This window comes from Pongo pygmaeus, chromosome 3 (assembly GCF_028885625.2).
Source record: "Pongo pygmaeus isolate AG05252 chromosome 3, NHGRI_mPonPyg2-v2.0_pri, whole genome shotgun sequence".
Lineage (NCBI taxonomy): Eukaryota > Metazoa > Chordata > Mammalia > Primates > Hominidae > Pongo > Pongo pygmaeus.
The window spans coordinates 158,787,939-158,808,232 of record NC_072376.2 but is presented as its reverse complement, the minus strand read 5'-3'; the positions used below and the strand labels follow the sequence as shown (position 1 = coordinate 158,808,232).

General features: G+C 40.2%; 1 protein-coding gene across 12 annotated transcripts in view; it reads left to right on the top strand.

The window, feature by feature from the left end:
* Nucleotides 1-20,294, top strand: part of ZNF827 (zinc finger protein 827) — a 175,127-nt gene that overhangs the window by 11,830 nt on the left and 143,003 nt on the right. The window contains exons 1-2 of one of the 12 annotated variants that reach the window (XM_063664151.1): nt 1,905-18,072; nt 18,834-18,931. The exons of 10 other annotated variants lie outside the window; for them this stretch is intronic. In XM_063664151.1, the coding sequence (XP_063520221.1) occupies nt 18,925-18,931 (7 nt within the window). In that variant the 5' untranslated portion in view covers nt 1,905-18,072; nt 18,834-18,924. Of the gene's footprint in view, nt 1-1,904; nt 18,932-20,294 lie in introns of those variants that run through there. One more of the 12 variants, XM_063664152.1, reaches the window with a different exon arrangement.

Here is a 20,294-nt window from a genome sequence, read left to right as displayed (position 1 = left end):
GAGCACTGCCTTTGCGTAATGGCCTAGAATTAGGCGGCGTTTTCTAATCTGCACTTGTTTGGCCCTACTTGTTAACCCAACAGTCCTCTCTAGAGCATGAAACACAGCTGTATTTGGGAGGAAACAAAGTGTGGGAGACCCTACGCTCCAGGAAACGTTACTGAAATGTGCTATATGATTTCTCCCTTCTAGGGGAAGGCAAACTTCAAATAATAACTTACTGGGTTTTAATCTGACCTTAAGAAAGTGAGAAATCAAATTACAGTGAGCTGCTTTGTGACATTTATAGAAAGAGAGAAATTTCACAATCTAGAAGTAGGGTTTGGGTTGGCTACTAGATCGTAGTTAGAGAGAAGTGCTGTGCACAAATGGCTACTCAAATACTTGTTGATAGGTGAAAAAATATGTGCAGAAGAAGAGAAAAAGTATGAGAAGCTTAAACGTGACTTGGACATACTCCATAAGGCTGAAACCATAGAAAACACAAATATTAACTATTAATTTATTTTTAAAAATTGATATTGGCTTTTAATGACAAGAGTAGTAGTACATGCTTAGTATAAATAATTAAACCCATGCAATAATGTTTAAGTATGAAAGTCCCCTCATCCCAACTTCCACCCCCAGAGATAACCACTGTTAATCAACAATTAATATTTAAAACTTGGCCTTTATTTGAAAAATTGGTACATTTCAGCATAGTTGGCTAAAAGAATTTAAGTATGGAATTCAGAACAAGGGTGGCAACATCACTCTTACAAACTGATTCAACCCATCTATAGTATTGAATCCCAGATTGGTTACACTGATTTAAAGGGAGAAATTGATAAACTGCTCTCAAGAAGGGAGGCAACTAGAATGTTGTAGGCTCTTGAAATCATCATATGAGAAATTAGTTATTGAGGCAATTGGGAATACTTAAGAGTGGGGGTGGATAAAAATTGTGCATGATCGCTACATTCAAATATATGAAGTTCTTTCAAGTGAAAAAGGGAGTAAATTGTTATTCATCCTAAATTCCCAGCTTGTGTGTGATAACCGATACTTCATTTGTTCATTCATTCATTCATTCATTTCACCAGCACTAACTGAGCAAAGTGTGTCAGGGATTGGGAATTTGTGGAACTGAATAGAGCATGGTCCCTGCTCTCAAGGAGCTCAGAGACAAGTGAGCAGAGAAAGAGATGGAAACAAATAATTAAAATTCAGCTTGAAAAGTATTTTCATAAACTTATGAAGTGCTAATCAGAAAACAGAGAGTAGGACCAATAGGATAGAAGTTAGAAGGAATATACATTTGATTTGATAAGACTTGTTGAATAAATAAAACTATCCAAAAATAAAACAGCAGATGTTGTGTTTATGAAGAAGCTGGTTCAACCACCCGTTGGGGGTGATTTTCTAAGGACTTCAAGTAATGTGGGGTGAGATGAGAAGCGTTGAACTCTAAAATTGTTTAATATTTCAGGAAACAATTCTCTAAAGTGCTGCTTTGCTTGGTTTCTATTTAAAGTTGGAAATCTGTTCCCATAGCAGGGGAACACGTCTTTCACTATACTGAATTGAGAGCCTTTTGGGAGTAGAGGTGTGTGGCGGCATGGTGTCATGTTAGAGCAGTGACCATTTGATTGGCTAAGAGTTGTAACCCCCACTTAGTGCTCATTCATTAAGGAAAACTTTTGAGCATTTACCTGGCTCACAGAAGTTCTGTAGGATGCAACCTCTGCTGATAGTTCTTTCAAATGTTGACACGAAATAATCACAGAGGATAAGTCAAATCAATATGGTAACAAGTGCAAGACCATATACTATCAGTTAGATGTGTAAATGTTTGAGGAAACACAGAGCAAGTGTGATGGGTAAAAGATTCTCAAAGAGGAATGACATATAAAGCATCCTCAAGGAAGTGATGGACTTAGATCCTGAGCAGAGAGGAGAGAACATTCCAAGAAGAAGAAATGTCATTAGCTGATATGGTTTTGCTGTGTCCCCACCCAAATCTCATCTTGAATTGTAGCTCACATAATTCCCACATGTCATGGCAGGGATCTAGTGGGAGGTAATTGAATCATGGGGATGGGTCTTTCCTGTGGTGTTCTCGTGATAGTGAATAGTCTCATGAGATCTGATGGTTTTATAAACGGGAGTTCCTCTGCACACACTCTCTTACCTGCTGCCATGTAAGATGTGACTTTGCTCCTCCTTTGCCTTCTACTGTGATCGTGAGGCCTCCCCAGCCATCTGGAACTGTGAGTCAATTAAACCTCTTTCCTTTATAAATTACCCAGTCTCGGGTATGTCTTTATTAGCAGTGTGTGATAACAGACTAATACATTAACCAAAACAGGGCAAAATAAACCAAAAGTTCATTTATGTGAGAGACACTAAGATAAGGGACTTCATTGAACCAGAGGGGCCATATTAGTGATGTAAAGATAAGAAGTAGGAAAAATATGGAAGGGGTTGGCCCAGATAAGAGATTATGATTGCTAAATTGAGTGGTTTGATTACATCTCAAAAATCAACTGTGAAGTGTGGTAGTTTCTTTCACAGTGATAAAAATGGAGGTGGAAGGTGATGGCCTAAATGAAGAAGTGGCCTTTTCAAGTAGGGAAAGCTGTTGAAAAGCCAAACTCAGGTGGATGGCAGTGGATGTGATCCCTGAAGGGGCTGTTGGGAGAGCCCTGCCTCAAACCAGCTTCTCAGGGCCAGTGCTGCAGACACTCAGCCAGGGCTTGCCCTCCCCTCTTACCCGTCCCTTACCTCTTTGGTTCCTCAATAATCAGCAAGGAGTATTCTAATGCTGTGTCTCCCTTTGAAGGCGGTATAGTATGTGCTCTTAACAAAAAATATTATATCTAACATCTATACATATATAATGAAAAGCATAGTGACAACAAACATCTGTAAACCTACCGCCCAGTTTAACTAGTTTTAATGCTATTGAACTTGTTCGTGTATTCTTCTCCTGCCCCTGTCTCCTAAGAGTTACCCTAAATTCTCTGTTTATTGTTTCCTTGGTTTTTCTCTGGACTTTACCATATTGCTTAGTTTTGCTTGTCTTTGAGATGTGTAACAGTGTTAGTGTACAGTGTGTGTTCTGCACCTTGGTGTTTCATTCAATGGTTACCTTTCTGGGATTTATCCATGTTGATGCATGTAGCTCTGGCACATTCATTTTCACTGCTCTCCAGTATTTCACTGTAGAAACATACCACAATGGATGTTTGCTTTTGTTTCCACTTTTTTTTTTTTTTGCTGTTTTGAACAGCGCTGCTGTGAACATGCATGTACATATCAGTTTAGCCCGAGTGTGAATTTCTCTAAGACACTGGTTCTCAAACATTTTGGTTTTAGGACCTTTTTACCAGGACCCCTAAACTCCAAAAACCTTTTGTACATATGCATTGTATCTATTTATCTATATCATGGTAGAGATTAAAACTGAGAAATTAAATATGTTATTAAAAATACTGATTCTAACCCATTACATGTTAACTATAAATAGCATATTTTAATAAAAATATATTTTCCAAAAGAGATTTAGTGAGAAGAGTAGCATTATTTTATATTTTTGCAAATCTCTAATGCCTGAATTAACAGAAGACAACGAGAGTCTCCTATTTGCTACGGCATTCAGTCTTTTTTTTTGAGATGGAGTCTCCCTCTGTTGCCCAGGCTGGAGTGCAGTGGCGCAGCCTCTGCCTCCTGGGTTCAAGCAATTCTCCTGCCTCAGCCTCCCAAGTAGCTGGGATTACAGGTGCCTGCCACTGGGCCTGGCTAATCTTTTTTTTTTTACATTTTTAATAGAGATGGGTTCTCACCATGTTGGCCAGGCTGGTCTTGAACTCCTGGCCTCAGGTGATCCGCCTGCCTCGGCCTCCCAAAGTGCTGGTATTATAGGCATGAACCACCGCACCTGGCCTGCATTCAATCTGTGACATGTTTTGGATGGCATATCTGAAGAAAATCTGACTTCACACCAATATGTAATAGTCTTTTCAGATAATTGTGAATATTCATTGATATTACACCAAGACTCAAAACGAGGTAGCTTCTTAAAGATTAGTTGCAATGATTAATCAGAACATCTCAATAACCTTTTCATATTTTGTAGCATTAAAATCTACTGGTCTCTCTTGTGCTTTGAATGGATCAATGTGCATAGAACATCTTGTGTTGGACATTTGGAAAATATTGGTTCACTGAGTTATGTAGATCTACCAAATGTTGACACATTTTGTTATAAAATATAAAAAAAAATTATTAATATCAACACTGATGTTATCTGAGAGGTCTTTAAGGACTGTATTGGGAAGCTGTCAAATTCACAGTGTAAGACACATGTTTTCCAAAATTTTAATTCTTGCTTGAAAGCTTGAGTTTTATTGTTGGCAACAAACACTGTCAGTTTTTCCTTGAAGTATCAGTCTTACTTTTCATTTCCAATGAAGAGTCTGCCAAATACCCATACTTGAATGACCATAGTCAGTTATCCTTTCAATTAAAAGTGATGTTCAAGGAAAAATTGGCTAGTTCGGCTCTTAACTCAGTCACACATGTCCTTTTCCTTGAGACAGCCACCGTACTTTGGTGATAGCAGAAGTGCTTTATGCATGTATTTCATTACATGTGTTATTAAAAAGATGTTTACTCAAGGGTCAGTCTTCAATGAAAATAATTTTTACTGCTTCATCAAAGACATTCTTAAGTGAAACTGGCAGGGCTTTTCTCCTTGTTTTGTTTTTGTGTTTGTGTGTTAGTTTTCTAAATATGTGCAGCAGTGAAGAATGAAATCATTACCAGTATGGTTTATTGCTGTTGCTGTGATTCAAGCTAAGGTCCCAATAGTTTTACCCATCATTGCTTTTGTATCATCATTACAGATGTCAACGGAGTAATAAAGGCAAATGATAGCTTAGTATTATTATAAAAACAGTTTTGATCTTGAGGATCCCTGAAAGGGTCTCACAGACACATAGGGGTCCACACACCACACTTTGAGAACCACTACTCTAAGGTGTCTACATAGTAATGGAAATGCCACATCTTGGTGCATGTGCATCTTCAGCTTTACTAGGTAATGCTATAATGTAGCACTTTGAATATTTTCAGCAAAGACCCCAAAAGGCAAAGAATCCTGAAGATGGAGAACCCTAAACTCACGACGGTTCTCACAGCTTCTGTGAGATTTCCTTGATGTATCTTTGAATTATCTTATAATGTGCATTATACTGTATATCTGTTGGTTTAGACTAAAAGTAATGTTTTCAATAACTCATCAGTCAAATTACCTTTGTTTCTTGTAAATATGTATATATCAGTTTTGGTCTGTGAAGATGCTCTATATTTATCCTGGTACCCGTTATGATTTCCTGGAACCCCTGTTGTAGGAGAAGTCCAGTGAGTGCCTCGGTCCAGCATGATTTATCTTGGAGACTGCATGGTAGCAAAGAAGAGATGACTAAGATTTCCAGTCTTGGGGAACTAGGAGTATTTCTGGTCTTCGTGTCTTCTTTTTCTGGGTTGCTGTCCTCATCGTCCATGAACCCACTCATCTGAGACAGAAACCTGACTGTAATCCAAATGCCACCCCCTTCCTTTTCCTCCCCTCATTGAATTTCTTCCCCACCTAGTTTTGTTGGTTCTGCTTCCCAAATATCTCTAGAATAAATCATGCCCACCCCCTGCCACTGCTTTGGTTTACACTCATATTTTTTCTCAAAGAGAATTGAAATGGTTGCCAGCTGACCTCTTTTTTTTTTTTTTTTTTTTGCCTGAGTCTCACCTCTCCCCTCCCCAACCCCTGCCTCTATAATCCAGTCTCCACACTGCCACCATGGCAGACTTTCTAAAACACTCATGTAATCCAGATAATCCTATTTAAGATCTTTTAGGCATTTTTCTAAAAGGATAAAGTCTGGACTTCTAGACTTTGCCAAGAAGCAAAATCTAGAAGATGCTTTGTCATCTGAGCCCCTTTCCTCTGCCATGTTGTAGACTCCTTGTTTCATTCTTACTGATCTATCTGTTCTGCAAATCATACTTATACCTCCTTTTCTTGGCATGTTCTTTTCTCTGTTTCTGAAATATCTTCAACTCATTTATGTGCCTGATAACCTCCTACTTAGCCTGCAACACTCAGTTCTCTGAGAAGCCTTTCCTGCTTCCCCTCCTCCATTGTCCCACCTGCTGGGTAGAATTAGGCATCTCCTCCCCTGGTTCCCATAGCCCTATCATAATAACTTCGTGTGCATAGTATACTTGCTTACTAATCGATGTTCTTATTAACTGTGAGCTTTTAAAGGGCACGGACTTTCTTATTCATTTTTGTACATTCTTGCACATAACAGTAACTGATTATAGTAGGTGGTCAATAAATAGTGCTGAATAAATGATTGAAGGGAGAAGTAAAGAGCTGGTCACAGAATCCAAGAAATAGGAGATGTTCTGTTAATATTGTTGAATGAGCAAATGAATGAAGTTAAGAAGGGGGGAATCCCATAGGAGGTGTTTCATAAACACTGCTGAATGAATAAACAAAGAAGTTAAGACTGGGTCACAGAATCAAAGGGTTTTAGAGGTGGAAAGGACTTTAGAGACCATCTCCTGCTGTCTTCCTCTTTCAAAAATGAGAAAATGATTTGCCTAAATTGTCCCGGGCTGGGTATAGGAGGCGATGAACAGTACCCTGGACATTCACGTGAATGTATCCTGGAGACGACTGGAGGGAGTCACATGCTTCTCCTCCCTTCCCGAGGAGACTTGCCCAGAAGAGCAGAGGCCATGGCCTATGCTGCAGGGGATACCACCGTCTAAGTGCAAGAGAGAACTTTTGTGGTTGGAAGTCTGTGGCACATTCCAGGCTGTGGAGTCTCCCCTCAGCTATTGGCTGTTGCTCTCTTTCTGTCCTCAAACTGTGCCAAGACTGTCAGATTTTCCTGATGACTGGGCATATTCTGCATCTGGATTCCATGGTCATAACAACCAGAAGTTTCCTGTCTTCTTTGGTTGGGGTGATTATGATATAGAGCTGGGTAACCATATCAACAGTTCTGAGGTAAGCCATCCTCTTTAAAACATAATGTTTTCTCATCTGAGATTTCTAGGTGCCTGGGAAAAAGGGAAAGCTATTATTCACTAAGTGTCAACTTTGTGCCAGGTGCTTTACTTACATAATGCGAATTTACTTTTACATAACTCTGCACAATTGCAGATATTAGTGTCTTATACTCTAAACAGGAGAAGGTGCTTGTAGACTTCAGATGGGCCTAGTGTATAGCAGGATAAGATTCAAGTGGGAGTGTCTGGTTCCAAAGCTTGTGCCCTTTGTATTTTGCCATGCTGTTTCATGCTGTATAAATAGATTTTTTGCTATACAAAACTTATTGTGGCCCTGTTTCACCAATATTAGTGAATTGTTGGAGTTGATTATATTTTATTTACTTAAAAGGAGGAGAATCTACAGGTTTCTGGTTTAATGTTATCCATGCTTTGCAGTTTACATGTACTTGGCCATCTCGGCAGGACCACCATGTATGGGAGAGAGAACAGTGTTATTACCCTACTTTATGGATGACGGATTTGAGTAATGGGGGACAGAGCATTCTTCATATTTCTGGTTCATCACTGTATTCCTCATACCATGTCTAAGAGTTCGTTTATAGTAGGGTCTTCAATTGTTGTTAAATAAACATCAGAAGTTATATAGCTGGTAAATTCCAAATTCAAAGTGGAACCAGGTCTCGGAGTCTCAGCTCAGTGGTCCTTCCTTTGCTAAAGCATTCTGTTTTTCCCAGTGCTCTAAGCAGAGAGATGCAGGAATGAGCTCTCCCTTTCATGAGTATGTGTGGGACTTGGGAACTCTCTTGATTTGGCTATCCAGTGAATTTCCACAAATCTGAACAAGTACAGATGGTCCCTTAGAATAAGATCTTTCTTGTTTTTGCCTCTCCTCTTTTAAATACTCAATATAGGATTTGTTTTTAATTTTTGAGACAAGATCTTACTCTTGTCATCCAGGCTGGAGTGCAGTGGTGTGATCACAGCTAACTGCAGCCTCCACTTACTGGTCTCAAGTGATCCTCCCACCTTAGCCTCCCAAGTAGCTGATACTAGAGGCACATGCCACCAGCCCTGGGTAATTTTTAAACTTTTTGTAGAGATAGGAGTCTTGCTATGTTGCCCAGGCAGGTCTCAAACTCCTGGCCTCAAGTGACACCCCACCTCAGCCTCCCAAAGTGCTGGGATTATAGGTGTGAGACACTGCGCCTGGCTCAATATAGGATTTTAAATCATTTCTATTTACCTGACACTTAGTCCCCAATAAGATGATTAGATAATGATTGATGACCCAAAGTGGACTCATAGAGGATTTGCACCAGGAGGATCCCTGAGGTCATCTAAAACAGTGGCTTTCAAAACAAAACAAAATAGGTGGAACCCTTCCTTGTCTTTATGGAGAGCTCCACTATGTAGAAAAGATCAAAGACAAAGCAGGGCTGTGCAGGCTGGGTGTGTGCTGGGGTGAGAGAGCTGGGGGTGGATCCATAGAGCCCAACCTTGCCCGAGAGCCCCAGGCTTCCTCTATGTGTGGTTTGGAAACCACTGATCCATCCTAACCCCTTATTGTATAGATGAAGAAACTGAGGCACAAAGGTGCTCAATGACTTACACCAGTGGCTGGATTAAAAAGATGATGATGAAACTTGTTGCCATATATTGGAATTTTTTTTTTTTTTTTTTTTTTTTTTGAGACTGAGTCTTACTTTCTTTGCCCAGGCTGGAGTGCAGTGGTGCAATCTTAGTTCATCGCTGTTTTAGAGCACCATTCCGCTTTTTTTTTATAAAGGAAAAGTACCTGTTCTGCAGAGCAGAAGTCTGCAAACTGCAGCCTGTTGTTTGTTTTTTTTTTTTTTGCCTTGAGCTAAGAATAGTTTTTACGTTTTTAAAGGTTGTTTAAAACAACAACATCAACAAAATATAAGAACAGAGACCATATGTGCCCCGCAAAACATAAAGTCAGATTTACTACTGCTGATATTAATGTGGAAATTTTTCTTAAAAGTTAGGTTTTCTGTAAGTAACTTCAAAACAAAGATTTAAAACAAAGCCTGATTAGTTGAGCAAATTTATTAGATTGGTGCAAAAGCAACTGATGTTTTTACTATTAAGAGTAATGGCAAAACCGTAATTACGTTCTGCCCCAACCTAATATATCAAAAGCTTTTCAAACTTGTGTTTTTCAAATAACTTCTTTAAATTGCCCAATATATTTTCACTCTCCTTTTAAAATACCAGTTTTGGGTGGAGGATAAGCTGGTTAATGAAATTCTTATAATATGTGGGAATGTTGCAGCTACAGAACTGCAGACAGTTCTTAGGTGAAAAAGAAGTGGTGTTTTTATTCAAACACAAAATTAGGGCACTTAACAGTCACCCAAAAAGGTCAAGAACCAGAGGAACTGATGTAGGAATAATATAAGTGGTCACTCCCAGGAAATGGCATATGAATGTTGTTTTTTCTTTTTCTTTTTTTTTTTTTTGGACCAGCTACCTTGGAGTTGAGCCTTATCCAAAGTAGCAGTAGAGCATGTTCCCAAACTTCAATCTTACCACTTGATGCATTTTCCAAAGTTCTATGATTTGAGTGTGTTCCCCAAAGTTCATGGGTTTGAAACGATTGCCAGTGCAACAGTGTTGAGAGATGGGGCCTTTAAGAGGTAATCAAGAGGGACCTTAAGAAACTCTGGCTTCATAGCTGGATTAATATTATTATCATGGGAGTGGGTTTGTTACAAAAACTAGTTTGGCCCTCTCTTGCTCTCTGTCTCTCCAAGTGATACCTTCTACTATGTTATGATGCAGCAAGAAGGCCCTCACAAGATGCAGCCCCTTGATCTTGGACTTCCCAGCCTTCAGAACTGTGAGCCCAATACATTTCAGTTCTTTACAAATTACCCAGTCTTGCGTGTTTTGTTATAGCAACATAAATGGACTGAGACAGAAAATTGGTACTAAGAAGTGGGGCTCTTGCTATAACAAATATTTGAAAATGTGGAAGTGGTTCTGGAACTGGGTAATGGATAGATGCTAGAAGAATTTGGAGGAGCAGGTTAGAAAAAGCCTAGATTGTTATAAACAGAGCATTAAGGGCAATTCTGGTGAAGGCTCAGAGGAAGAGAGCTAGTGGTAAACTAAGAAACTTCTTAGAGATTAATTAAGGGGCTGTGATCAGAATGTTGGTAGAAATATGGACAGTAAAGGCCATTCTGATGAGATCTCAGTTAGAAAAGAGGGATTATTGGAAACTGGAGTAAAGGCCATCCTTGTTATGATGTGGCAAAGAACTTGGCCGAATTGTGTCCATACCCTCGGGCTTTTAGGAAGGCAGAATTTAAAAGCCATCAACTAGGGTATCTCTTGAGAGAAATTTCTAAGCAAAATGTTGAAGGAGCTACATGGCTTCTATTAACTTCATACAGTAAAATGAGAGAAGAGAGAAATGATTTAAAGATGGAATTTATAATTAAAAGGGAAACAGAAATGAGGAATTTGAAGGATTCTCAGCCTGGCCATGTAGCAGAGAATGAAAGAACATTTTCAGGAGAGGAAACCATAGATGTGACCAAGCAACTGATTGATTGATAAGGAGATTAACATGGATAGAAGGAAACCAAAGGACGATGAGAGAATGACCCCAAAGGTACTTTGGAAATCACCAGTGCTCCCCTTCCATCACAGGCCCAGAGTGCCAAGGCCTGGGGAAAGGAAATGTCAAAAGAGAGGCCTCGGGTGCCCTTGAGACACCGGGCTTGCTGCTGTAAGTCTTTGCTCCCCACATTCCAGTACAGATCATGCCCCCAGTTCACCCCAGGTGTCACAGCTTTGGAAGGTGTAAGCAGCAAATCTTGGCTATGTTCATGTGGTAGAAGTGTGCAGGTGCTCAAAATTCAAGAGCTGTGGGCATATGGCTTCCTTCATCTAGATTTCATAACCGCCTGGGGGCCCAGGCAGAGACTTTCTGCAGAAGCAGAGCTGATGCAGGGAGCCCCCAACTACGGCAATGCCTAGTGGAGCTGTAGAAGTAGGGGAGCATGTAGTTTCAGGCTGGGAAAGCTGCAGGCACAAGACCAACCCTTGGATGAACTGAACCCAGCAAAGCCTTTGGGGTGGGGCTACCTGAGGCCTTGGCGGCCCAACCCCCACCCCAGTGTACAGGGGATTGGGGACATGGAGTCAAAGGAGATTATTCTGGCATCTTAAGATTTAATATTGTTTTGCCTGTTGGGTTTTGGACTTACTCAGGACCAGTTACCCCATTCTCTTGCCTATTTCTCCCTTTGGAATGAGAATGCCTATTCTATGCCTGTCCCACCATTGTATTTTGGAAGTGGATAACTTGTTTAATTTTACAGGCTTACAGCTGGAGGGAAATTTGTCTTGGGATGGATTGTACCTTGAGTCTCACCCATATCTAATTTAGATTAGACTGTGGACTTTTGGATTTTTGAGTTGATGATGAAAGAAGTTAAGACTTTTGGGGCTATTGTGATGGAATGAATATATTTCGCATGTGAGAAGGACATGAATTTTTGGAGCCAAGGGTGGAATGCTGTGGTTTGAATGTGTCCCCCAGAATTCATATGTTAGAAACTCAATCCTCAATGCAACAGTATTGAGAGGTGGAACCTTTAAGGGGTGATTAGGTCAGGAGAGCTCTGCCCTATGAATGGATTAGTATCCTTATCTCAGGAGTGTGCTGGTTATTGGGAGAGTGATTTTTTTTTTTTTTTTTTTTTTGATACGGAGTTTCGCTCTTGTTGCCTGGGCTGGAGTGCAATGGCTCAATCTCAGCTCATGGCAACCTCTGCCTCCCAGGTTCAAGCGATTCTCCTGCCTCAGCCTCCTGAGTAGCTGGAATTACAGGTATGTGCCATCATGCCCGACTAATTTTGCATTTTTAGTAGAGACGGAATTTCTCCATGTTGATCAGGCTGGTCTTGAACTCCCAACCTCAGATGATTCGCCTGCTTCAGCCTCCCAAAGGGCTGAGATTATAGGTGTGAGCCACCGCACCCGGCCAAGAGAATGAGTTTTTATAAAAGTGAATTTGGCCATCTCTTGCTCTTGTTCTCTCTCAGCACAGGATGCCTTCTGTTGTCATGATGCAGCAAGAAGACCTGCACTACGTGTGGCCCCAAGGGCTGCAGACCCATGAGGTAGTAAATTTCTGTTCCTTATAAATTACCCAGTCTTAAGTATTCTGTTTTAGCAACATGGAATCAGCTAAGACAAGAAGCATCCGAGTTTTGTTGGGGATGGAATGAATGGCTCCTCTGGAGCATCCCTGCTGGTGACAAAGCCCTAGAAAACAGTGCTGGATTTCTTTTAGGTGAAAAATCTAGAAAAGCCCTCTTAGTGAAAACCCCAAGGGCATGCCTGAGGAATGCCTGAGAAGAAAGGAAGGTACCTTCAGGATTCTTCAAAGAGAATTAAATGGATAAAACCATTGGACTTTAGTTGTTAAGGGAATGTTAATTTAGCTGTGGGGTATCCTGGCCCTTGGAATTAGCTGAGCTTGTTGGTTGACTGCAGTTTTGTTAATTGTTGTTGTTTTTTGCTCTCTGTTGTTGACTTCTGTGCGTACCAGAAGGTGGGCAGGGAAAATAAAAGGAGACAAGGAATAAGAATACATTTGACCACTTGATAGCAGCCCTGGCACAAAGCCTAGTAGGAGTAAAGGTTAAAACTGTTGGCCTAAATCAGTGTTTAAAGTTAACTTTGAGTTAGGGCTGTCCTTGAAATGGATTGTCCTTTGCTCTCATGGCTTCTTGTGCATAACTGATAAAAAATATTCTCATACAATAAATTGCACCAATATCATTTTGTGAATGTGTTGGTGGGTTGCAGGGGGCGTGTTAGGGGAAGCTGCCTCCTTGCAGCTTTTGTTTTATATGTATTTAAGCACTAAATAAAAAGCTATTTTGTCTCTTTTCCCTTGCTAAGTCTCTTCTCTCCCACGGCCCTTTTCTTTCTGGATATATGTATATTTTTAGTAAATAAAGGACTTACTGTATGAAGTTTTTCTTTGGCAGACAGAATGATGATGACTATAATATGTTTCATTACAAGGTACATGATGCCAATGCTCTTGGTGTGTGTGTGTGTGTGTGTGTGTGTGTGTGTCTACAAAGAAATGTATCATTTTATGTATAAGCTAAGATTTTGATAAGTAGCCATTTATCTATCCATAGAATGCTATTTCTTAGACTGTAGAATGCATTGTTATATGGTTAGGGCTGTTGGGGGTGTTCATTTTTGTTAGGTTCTTTGACCTAGTAAAGACTTCCCGGCGATTTCAGTAGTTTGGTAATTTATTACTGATCTTCTAACAAGTATTGGTAATGTTAAAATGAAAACATTTATACAAAAAGAAATAAAAGTCAGGGAAGCAGATAATCAACCGATTTATCAGCCTTAGCAGACAATTTTTCTGATAATGATGTGGTAGCCATGGTAAATTTACTTCTGATTGCTTGAGGGGACAGATTCTATGTGCCTTTTGTAATACAGAGGTGCATGAAAGGGTAAGGGAGCAAGTAATCAATCCGTGGACTAACCAGTCCCATTTTGGTCTTGAGATTGGCCTTTTGGCAAGTAAATTCAAGCTATCTTTTCAACAAAAGAAAAGATTTTATTAATTTGCTGAAACGTGAGTAAGGATGTAAGGATGAGTGTATTTTTTTGTTTGGATATCTCTAAGTAGCCCTAGTAAGGGAAGGCCTTTTTTAGTAATGTCTTTTTTTTTTTTTTGAGACAGGGTCTCACTCTGTTGCCCAGGCTGGAATGCAGTGGTGCAGTCATGACTCACTGCAACCTCTGCTTCCCGGGCTCAAGTTATCCTTCTGCTTCAGCCTCCTGAGTAGCTGGGACCACAGGCATGTGCCACCACACCAGGCTAATTTTTGTATTTTTGGTAGAGATGCAGTTTCACCATATTACCCAGGCTGGTCTTGAACTCCTGAGCTCAAGTGATCCGCCAGCCTTGACCTTCAAAAGTGCTGGGATTATAGGTGTGAGCCACCATGCTTGGCCTATTTTTTTTAAACCTTTCATTTGAAAGAAATTTGACTAAAATTGAGAGATAAGCAAAAATAATTTATTAGTCCACTCATAGTCCTTCCAGCCTCACAGGACTTAACACTGATCAGCAATGTGGTTGGTTTTATGTACTAATATCCAGCTTATTACAAAAACTGCATTACAAACTGAGGCTATAGTTGAGAATCCAGAGGTGAACAAATTCAGGAAAAATGCCTCAGGCCTTCATCCAAATATAGTTATATTAGTTTTCTTGGGTTGCTGTAACAAAGTATCACAAACCAGTGCTTAAACAACAGAAATTTATTGTCTCACAATTCTGGAGGCTAAAAGTCTGAGCTCAAGGTGTCCACAAGGCCACTCTCCCTCTGAAGGCGGTAGGGAAGGGTCTGTTCCAGGCCTCTTGCCCAGCTTCTGGTAGTTTCTAGGCTTATGATAGCATAACTCATCTCATGGTGTTCTTCCTGTGTGCATGTGTGTCTCTGCATCCAAATTTCCCCCTTTTATAAGGACACCAGTCATACTGGATTTGAGTCCACCCCAATGACCTCATCTTCACTTGATTATCTGCAGAAGCCTATTTCCAAATAAGGTCACAGTCACATGTACTGGGGGTTAGAACGTCAATATCTTTTGAGAGAACACAATTCAACCCATGATACTAGGTATTCATTCCAAGTTTGTACACAGTTTTAATAAGCCTGATGATTTTTATCTCAGTTTATGCATACGAAGAGTTGTAAGTATAGGAGAAAGAGTCTCTGCTGACGATATAATGGAGAACAAAAGTATTCAAAAAGACTATTAAAGTAGGAATAAGAACTTAAAATACATAGTTGCTTTGGGCCATTCAATGGAGGGACAAACTGCTGAAAATTTCCAGTAGCTCCTGAAACACATTTATGTATAACAAACATAATAACGGCATCAACATATTATGTTTGAGTGTGTATGCACTTTTAAATCCCATCAAAATAAAATTTTGAAAATATTGCGTACTTGATGGCACTTTGGTAATTTTTGGTTACCTGAAAAATTATTTTTTTGTCAAGCTCCTCACGTATTGTCAGATGTTCTGAATATTTGGGTTTCAACTTGGCTTTGTCACTCAGTAAGCATGCATGTTGTGTAAGCCATTAACTTTTTGGAACTTGGGTTTTCTGGTCTGTAAAATGAAGAGTTTGGTTTCCCATATAAAATTATTATGAGGATGAAATTTGCTGATGAATATGAAAACATCTATCATAGCTCCAGATGTGTTTTCATGATTGTTCATTCATTCAACAATTGGGAGCCTACTGTATGCAGTGGCTTGTTCTAGAATTCATTCATTCACTTAATGCTGATTGAAAAGTACCATGATTTAGTAGTATTGGGACATCTGAGCTCAAGCACTGCCTATGTTTGGAAATCATCTAGGGGACCTTGGGCAAATCTCTGGCCCTCTCTAGGCCTCTAACTAGACACTAGCCATATAGAGTAGATTTCCAAGGCTTTTCCATCTGTAAAATAATTCATATAACAAAATTCAAGTATAATGAATAGTTTTTGATATCTTACAGATTAATTGTATTATACTGGCAAGTTACTTTATCCTCTGTGCCTTTGCTTTTGTCTTTGAAAGTGGGGTTAATAGGTCTAGTACTGTTTTCAGCAGTAATAATGATAGTCACCCATTATTGAGCTCTTGGCATTGTGCTAGATATTTTTATACATTCTTGCTTCTACAAACACGGTACATGTTTCTCCAAAGCATGTCGGTACCTGGAGAAACAGGTTGCATCTTTCTAGAGAATAAAGTTTCCTTGGTGGCACAGCTGTTTATAGAGTGGAATGCAGAAGTCAATTGACATGTTAAGCTAAAACTCAAAGAAAGCTGGGGCTTCTTAGAGGGGGCGGTGACTTTAATACCAAGTTCCCCTGCAGTGCTGTTCTTTCTTGGCCTTTGGGGAAACTGGTGGAAAAGTTTGCAAAACAGGCTTTTTCCCTGTTCCATGTTTGACTCACATGAGAAAAATAGCGTTCTAATTTACAATTTTGAAAATAGTTCTTATTTCCATCACTGACAGATGTTACCTTTATGATTGTTCAGCCTATTCTTCCATTTCATTTATGCATTGGACAAATAATAATTGAGTGCCTGCTCTGTGTTCAGTACCATCCTAAATGCCAAGGATGCAGCAGCAACCAAAATAAAGTCCTCCCTCGGATCTTGTATTCTAAAAAACAGTGAGGTTTGAGGGCAGACCTGAGGAATTAGCGGAATTAAGCATGTGGCTGTTTCAGGCAAAGGAAGAGCAATTGCAAAGGTCCTGAGGCAGGAGCTTATTTTCCTAGTAAGGGAGAGTGTTAGAAGAGGAGGTCACAAGGAGATGATTAGGGATGCCTTGAGGTTCAGGTAAGAGTTTTGTATTTTATTCTGAGAAACATGGGAAACCATTGTGGAGGTTTTGGGGATGGGAGTAATGGAATTTGACATACTATTTTTGAGAACTTACTTTGGCTGCTTGTTGAGAATAATGGAGCAAGGTTGGGAAGTGAGGAGACCAGTTGGAAGGCTACTGCCGTAGTACAGGTGGGGGATGGCAGCACTGGGTACCAGGGTAGTAGTAGCGGTGAAAATGGTCCAAACTGGCCGGATTTGGTACCTCTGTTGAAGGTAGAACCAACAGAATCCAAGAATGAATTTGATGTGGGATCCGAGAGAAAGAGAAGAGTCAAGGGAGGTGGCATGGTTTTGGGTCTAAGCAATTGAAAGGATGGAGGAGTTGCCATTCCTGCTGAGACGGGCAGGTAGAGGGAGGAACACAGGCAGTTCCTTGGCCATGGAAGGTCTGGCTAAGCACTTTATATGAAGAATACTGAAACTGACTTAGCTACTGTTTGGAACTCACTCTGCAGAGGAGTGATGCGTTCATTTGTGTTACCTTTATTTTACTCACGGTCATTTAGAATAATGATTTGAAAATGTTGCTGTGTGCCAAATGCTCTTCTTGACCCAGGAGCACCCCCCCCCCACCTCCACCGTGTGTGGACTCCTCTCCTCTCCAGACTTCCTCTCACTTCCTCATGCCTTTGCAGCACCTTTTCCCTAGCTGGACTGGTGACAGGAATCTGGTTGTCTTCTCCACCCTGGCAGTTTTAAATAACTAGCAGTTCTTACATTTTCTTCCTGGGCACGCTGACAGCGGTTGGGTGTCCTGGATATCCGTGTTTCGATAACTGTAATCTCCGAGTCTCTGTCCTGTGAAGCCGATTGCCGGCCGTGCATTTACCTCAGACTGTGGACTTGGAGCCTTGAAGACGCGAGAGGTCTCTTAGTTTCAGGCAGACCTGGTGTGGGGGATGTGCTAAGGCTTTCAGGCTACAAAGGGACAATTTAAAACTTGGCAAGTAAAACCGGCCTAAATGCGGATGTGTTTTATGCTTAGCATCATAAAATTGGTTCAGAACAGCCTGATATGCGGCAGAAGAAACCTTTATTAAACATTATAGAGGTCATTGCTTTTGTCTTCCTGATACCTCTTCCCTCTCCTTTCTTCTGTGACCCACATTGAGCCCATTGTAGAACCCGCCCCCTGGCTTCAGTGATAGGCCCATGGAGGGGAACATGACCTCCAACAGGCCAATCAGAGGTGTAAAGACCTTTCTCTAGTGGGAAGTCATTGAGAGTGAAAACCCAGAACCGGTTGCAGCCAGGTTTTCAGCCTCCTGGGAAAAGTGGCCTGAGAGGAAGAGACTACAGGCGAAAGAGAGAGAGCCCTGATGGTGCTTTCGACATCCTATCTGATGCTGGCTCCATTGTGCCCCTTTTATTGTTTGGTACAGGAACTGAGAAAATTCCCTTATTGCTTCATGCGGTCCTGCTGGTTTTCTGTCATTTACAACCACAGGAACCCAGATACCCCTACTATGAGCAGGGCATCAAGAAGGAACACAAAAATGACTAACTCATAGCCCTGCCTCCAGGTATTTATAATGTAATAGTTTGATTTCAAAACTAGTGAGTATGGTAAAATAGTTGGTAAGGTCTACCTTTGACAAATCAATAGATAGTATATTTTTAAAATGTGAAGATAGTGTATTTTATAAAAATATAAAATTTTTTCATTGGGTTAACTTATCCAACATATATCACTTGAATATTAGCTTTCTCCATGACTGGCATATTTCCTTTTTGATAATTTGCTGAGGAGCAAGGCTGCTTGTAAATGAATTTTTGTCTACTATTAAAATCGCCCTCATCCTTTGAGGTCCATTTCCAAAGCCACCTGCACCTCTGGAGTTCATTATTCCCTCTTTTGTGCTTACACAACCCTTGCTGTTTCTGTATGGTGGCACCAGTCATTATGCTTTGAATGCTTGTGAAACCCTCACTCTTCCGTTGATTAGAAACTTTTATGCCAGAGACTGTTGTGTCTCTGAGTTTCCCTTCGTGGAGAACAGTTCCCTGAACATAGTAGGTGATCAGTAAATGCTTGTTGAATTAAGTCAATTAGTAGCACTGGTTTTGCTAATAACTTTTGTATTAAACTTACAAACTACTTTTATGTAAAACTGCATGTAAAAGTTGGTTGTATGATTTGCAGCACTTATGAGTATAACTGATAATGCTAATGGAAATGTATGATCTTAAAAGGCATAGATATTTAGCTACAGAAGTGTATTAGTAGGAAAGGGAAAACTTACAAGATTTTTACATGAAAATAAACCAGAAGGTTGGTTGGTAGGTACCAGGTGAACATACCTGTGGTCACAAGAAGAGAGTGTTGGAGACACTGATTGTTAGAGTTGACCGTGAGAAAGCATCTCTCCAATCCTATGCCAGGTGAGTCCTAAGAATTTAAGTCCTGTTCTCATTAAAACCTGCTGGCTAGATTCATATGGACTGACTGGTGGGAATAGTTTGCGAGTAGATTTAGAAATGGGACTTTTAGGCTTCCTTCCCCACTTGCTTAAACCAAAAAGCATGAAAATTAATACGTGTCTTTTTGTTATATATTTTTTTCACTGTGCACTCACAATCTTTCTGAACGAGGATGTTCTGAGATGTATATTGGTCCAATTAAATGCATCTGATTAAAACTGTCAAACCAAAAAGGAAGTGAGTTGAAAAGACATTCTCTACCGAGAATGCAGCAAGAGTTGTAGATATCAAGTTACCGAGTTGCTGCTTGAGAACTGAATTATAAATAAATGTGTTAGGTAGTGGAATTTTGTTTTGTTTTCCCCAAAGGAGAAATATTCGCCACATGGAAACAAAATTTATTCAGCATATTTTCATTCTGTAATTGCACCATTGCTATTCTTAATTCTTTGTGTTTCTGATTTAAAGGGAAAACACACACAAAAACAGACTGTTGTGTAAAATTGACAAGAATGAGTGTGAACCTGACAGTCAGAGACAGAGGTTGTTGTAAAATTAGCAATGGAAATAGCTTTCTTCTCTGGAGGTTAAAAATAATGTATTTACAAGGAAGTTATTTACATTGGCCATTTAGAGGCTTCCCCGGGAAGCCTTGGTTAAGAAAGCTGTGAAATCCACGGTCACTGTACCGCAGGAAGCACTTCCAGGACCCTGGCTTGTGTAGTGCTGCTCTGTGATTCCATATGAAGAGTCTGCGCTGGTTGGCAGACTGGAAAATGGAGGTGTCTTGCTGCCTGAGACTTCTCAGATTGTGAAAGAGAGACACAAAAGTCAAGGCTTGCATGTTCTAAAGTTTGTTGTGTCCAGCAAATTCATCTTCTAGATTTCAAAAATGCTTTGTTTTGAGCTCCACAATGAGAGAACTTTTTCTCACGATGTAGTGTGAAAGGAAATTCCAGGCTAGGAAAGGTGCAGGTTGTCCTACAGGCTCTGCAGAAGGAGAGCTCACCATAGCTAGACCACTGCAACATTCAAGAACTCCTCCATTATGAGATTGGACATGAAAATAGAGGAGCCCAGCAGGCAAAAAAAGAAAAAAAAAAGTGGGAAAAAATCCTTGCTGTTTTGTGAACACAGACATATTTGTTTGAGCTTCTTATAATTTTTCCCCACCCTCTGCACATCCTCATTTTCTTGCATTCATTTCTCCCAAAGCTCCTCTCAGCGTTTATTTGACCTCAGGTATTGCCAGAATAATTTCAGGTATGTTTCTCCTCAAGTTTCTGCTCTTTCTCTTTCTATGCCATGCATTAAAATTATATGG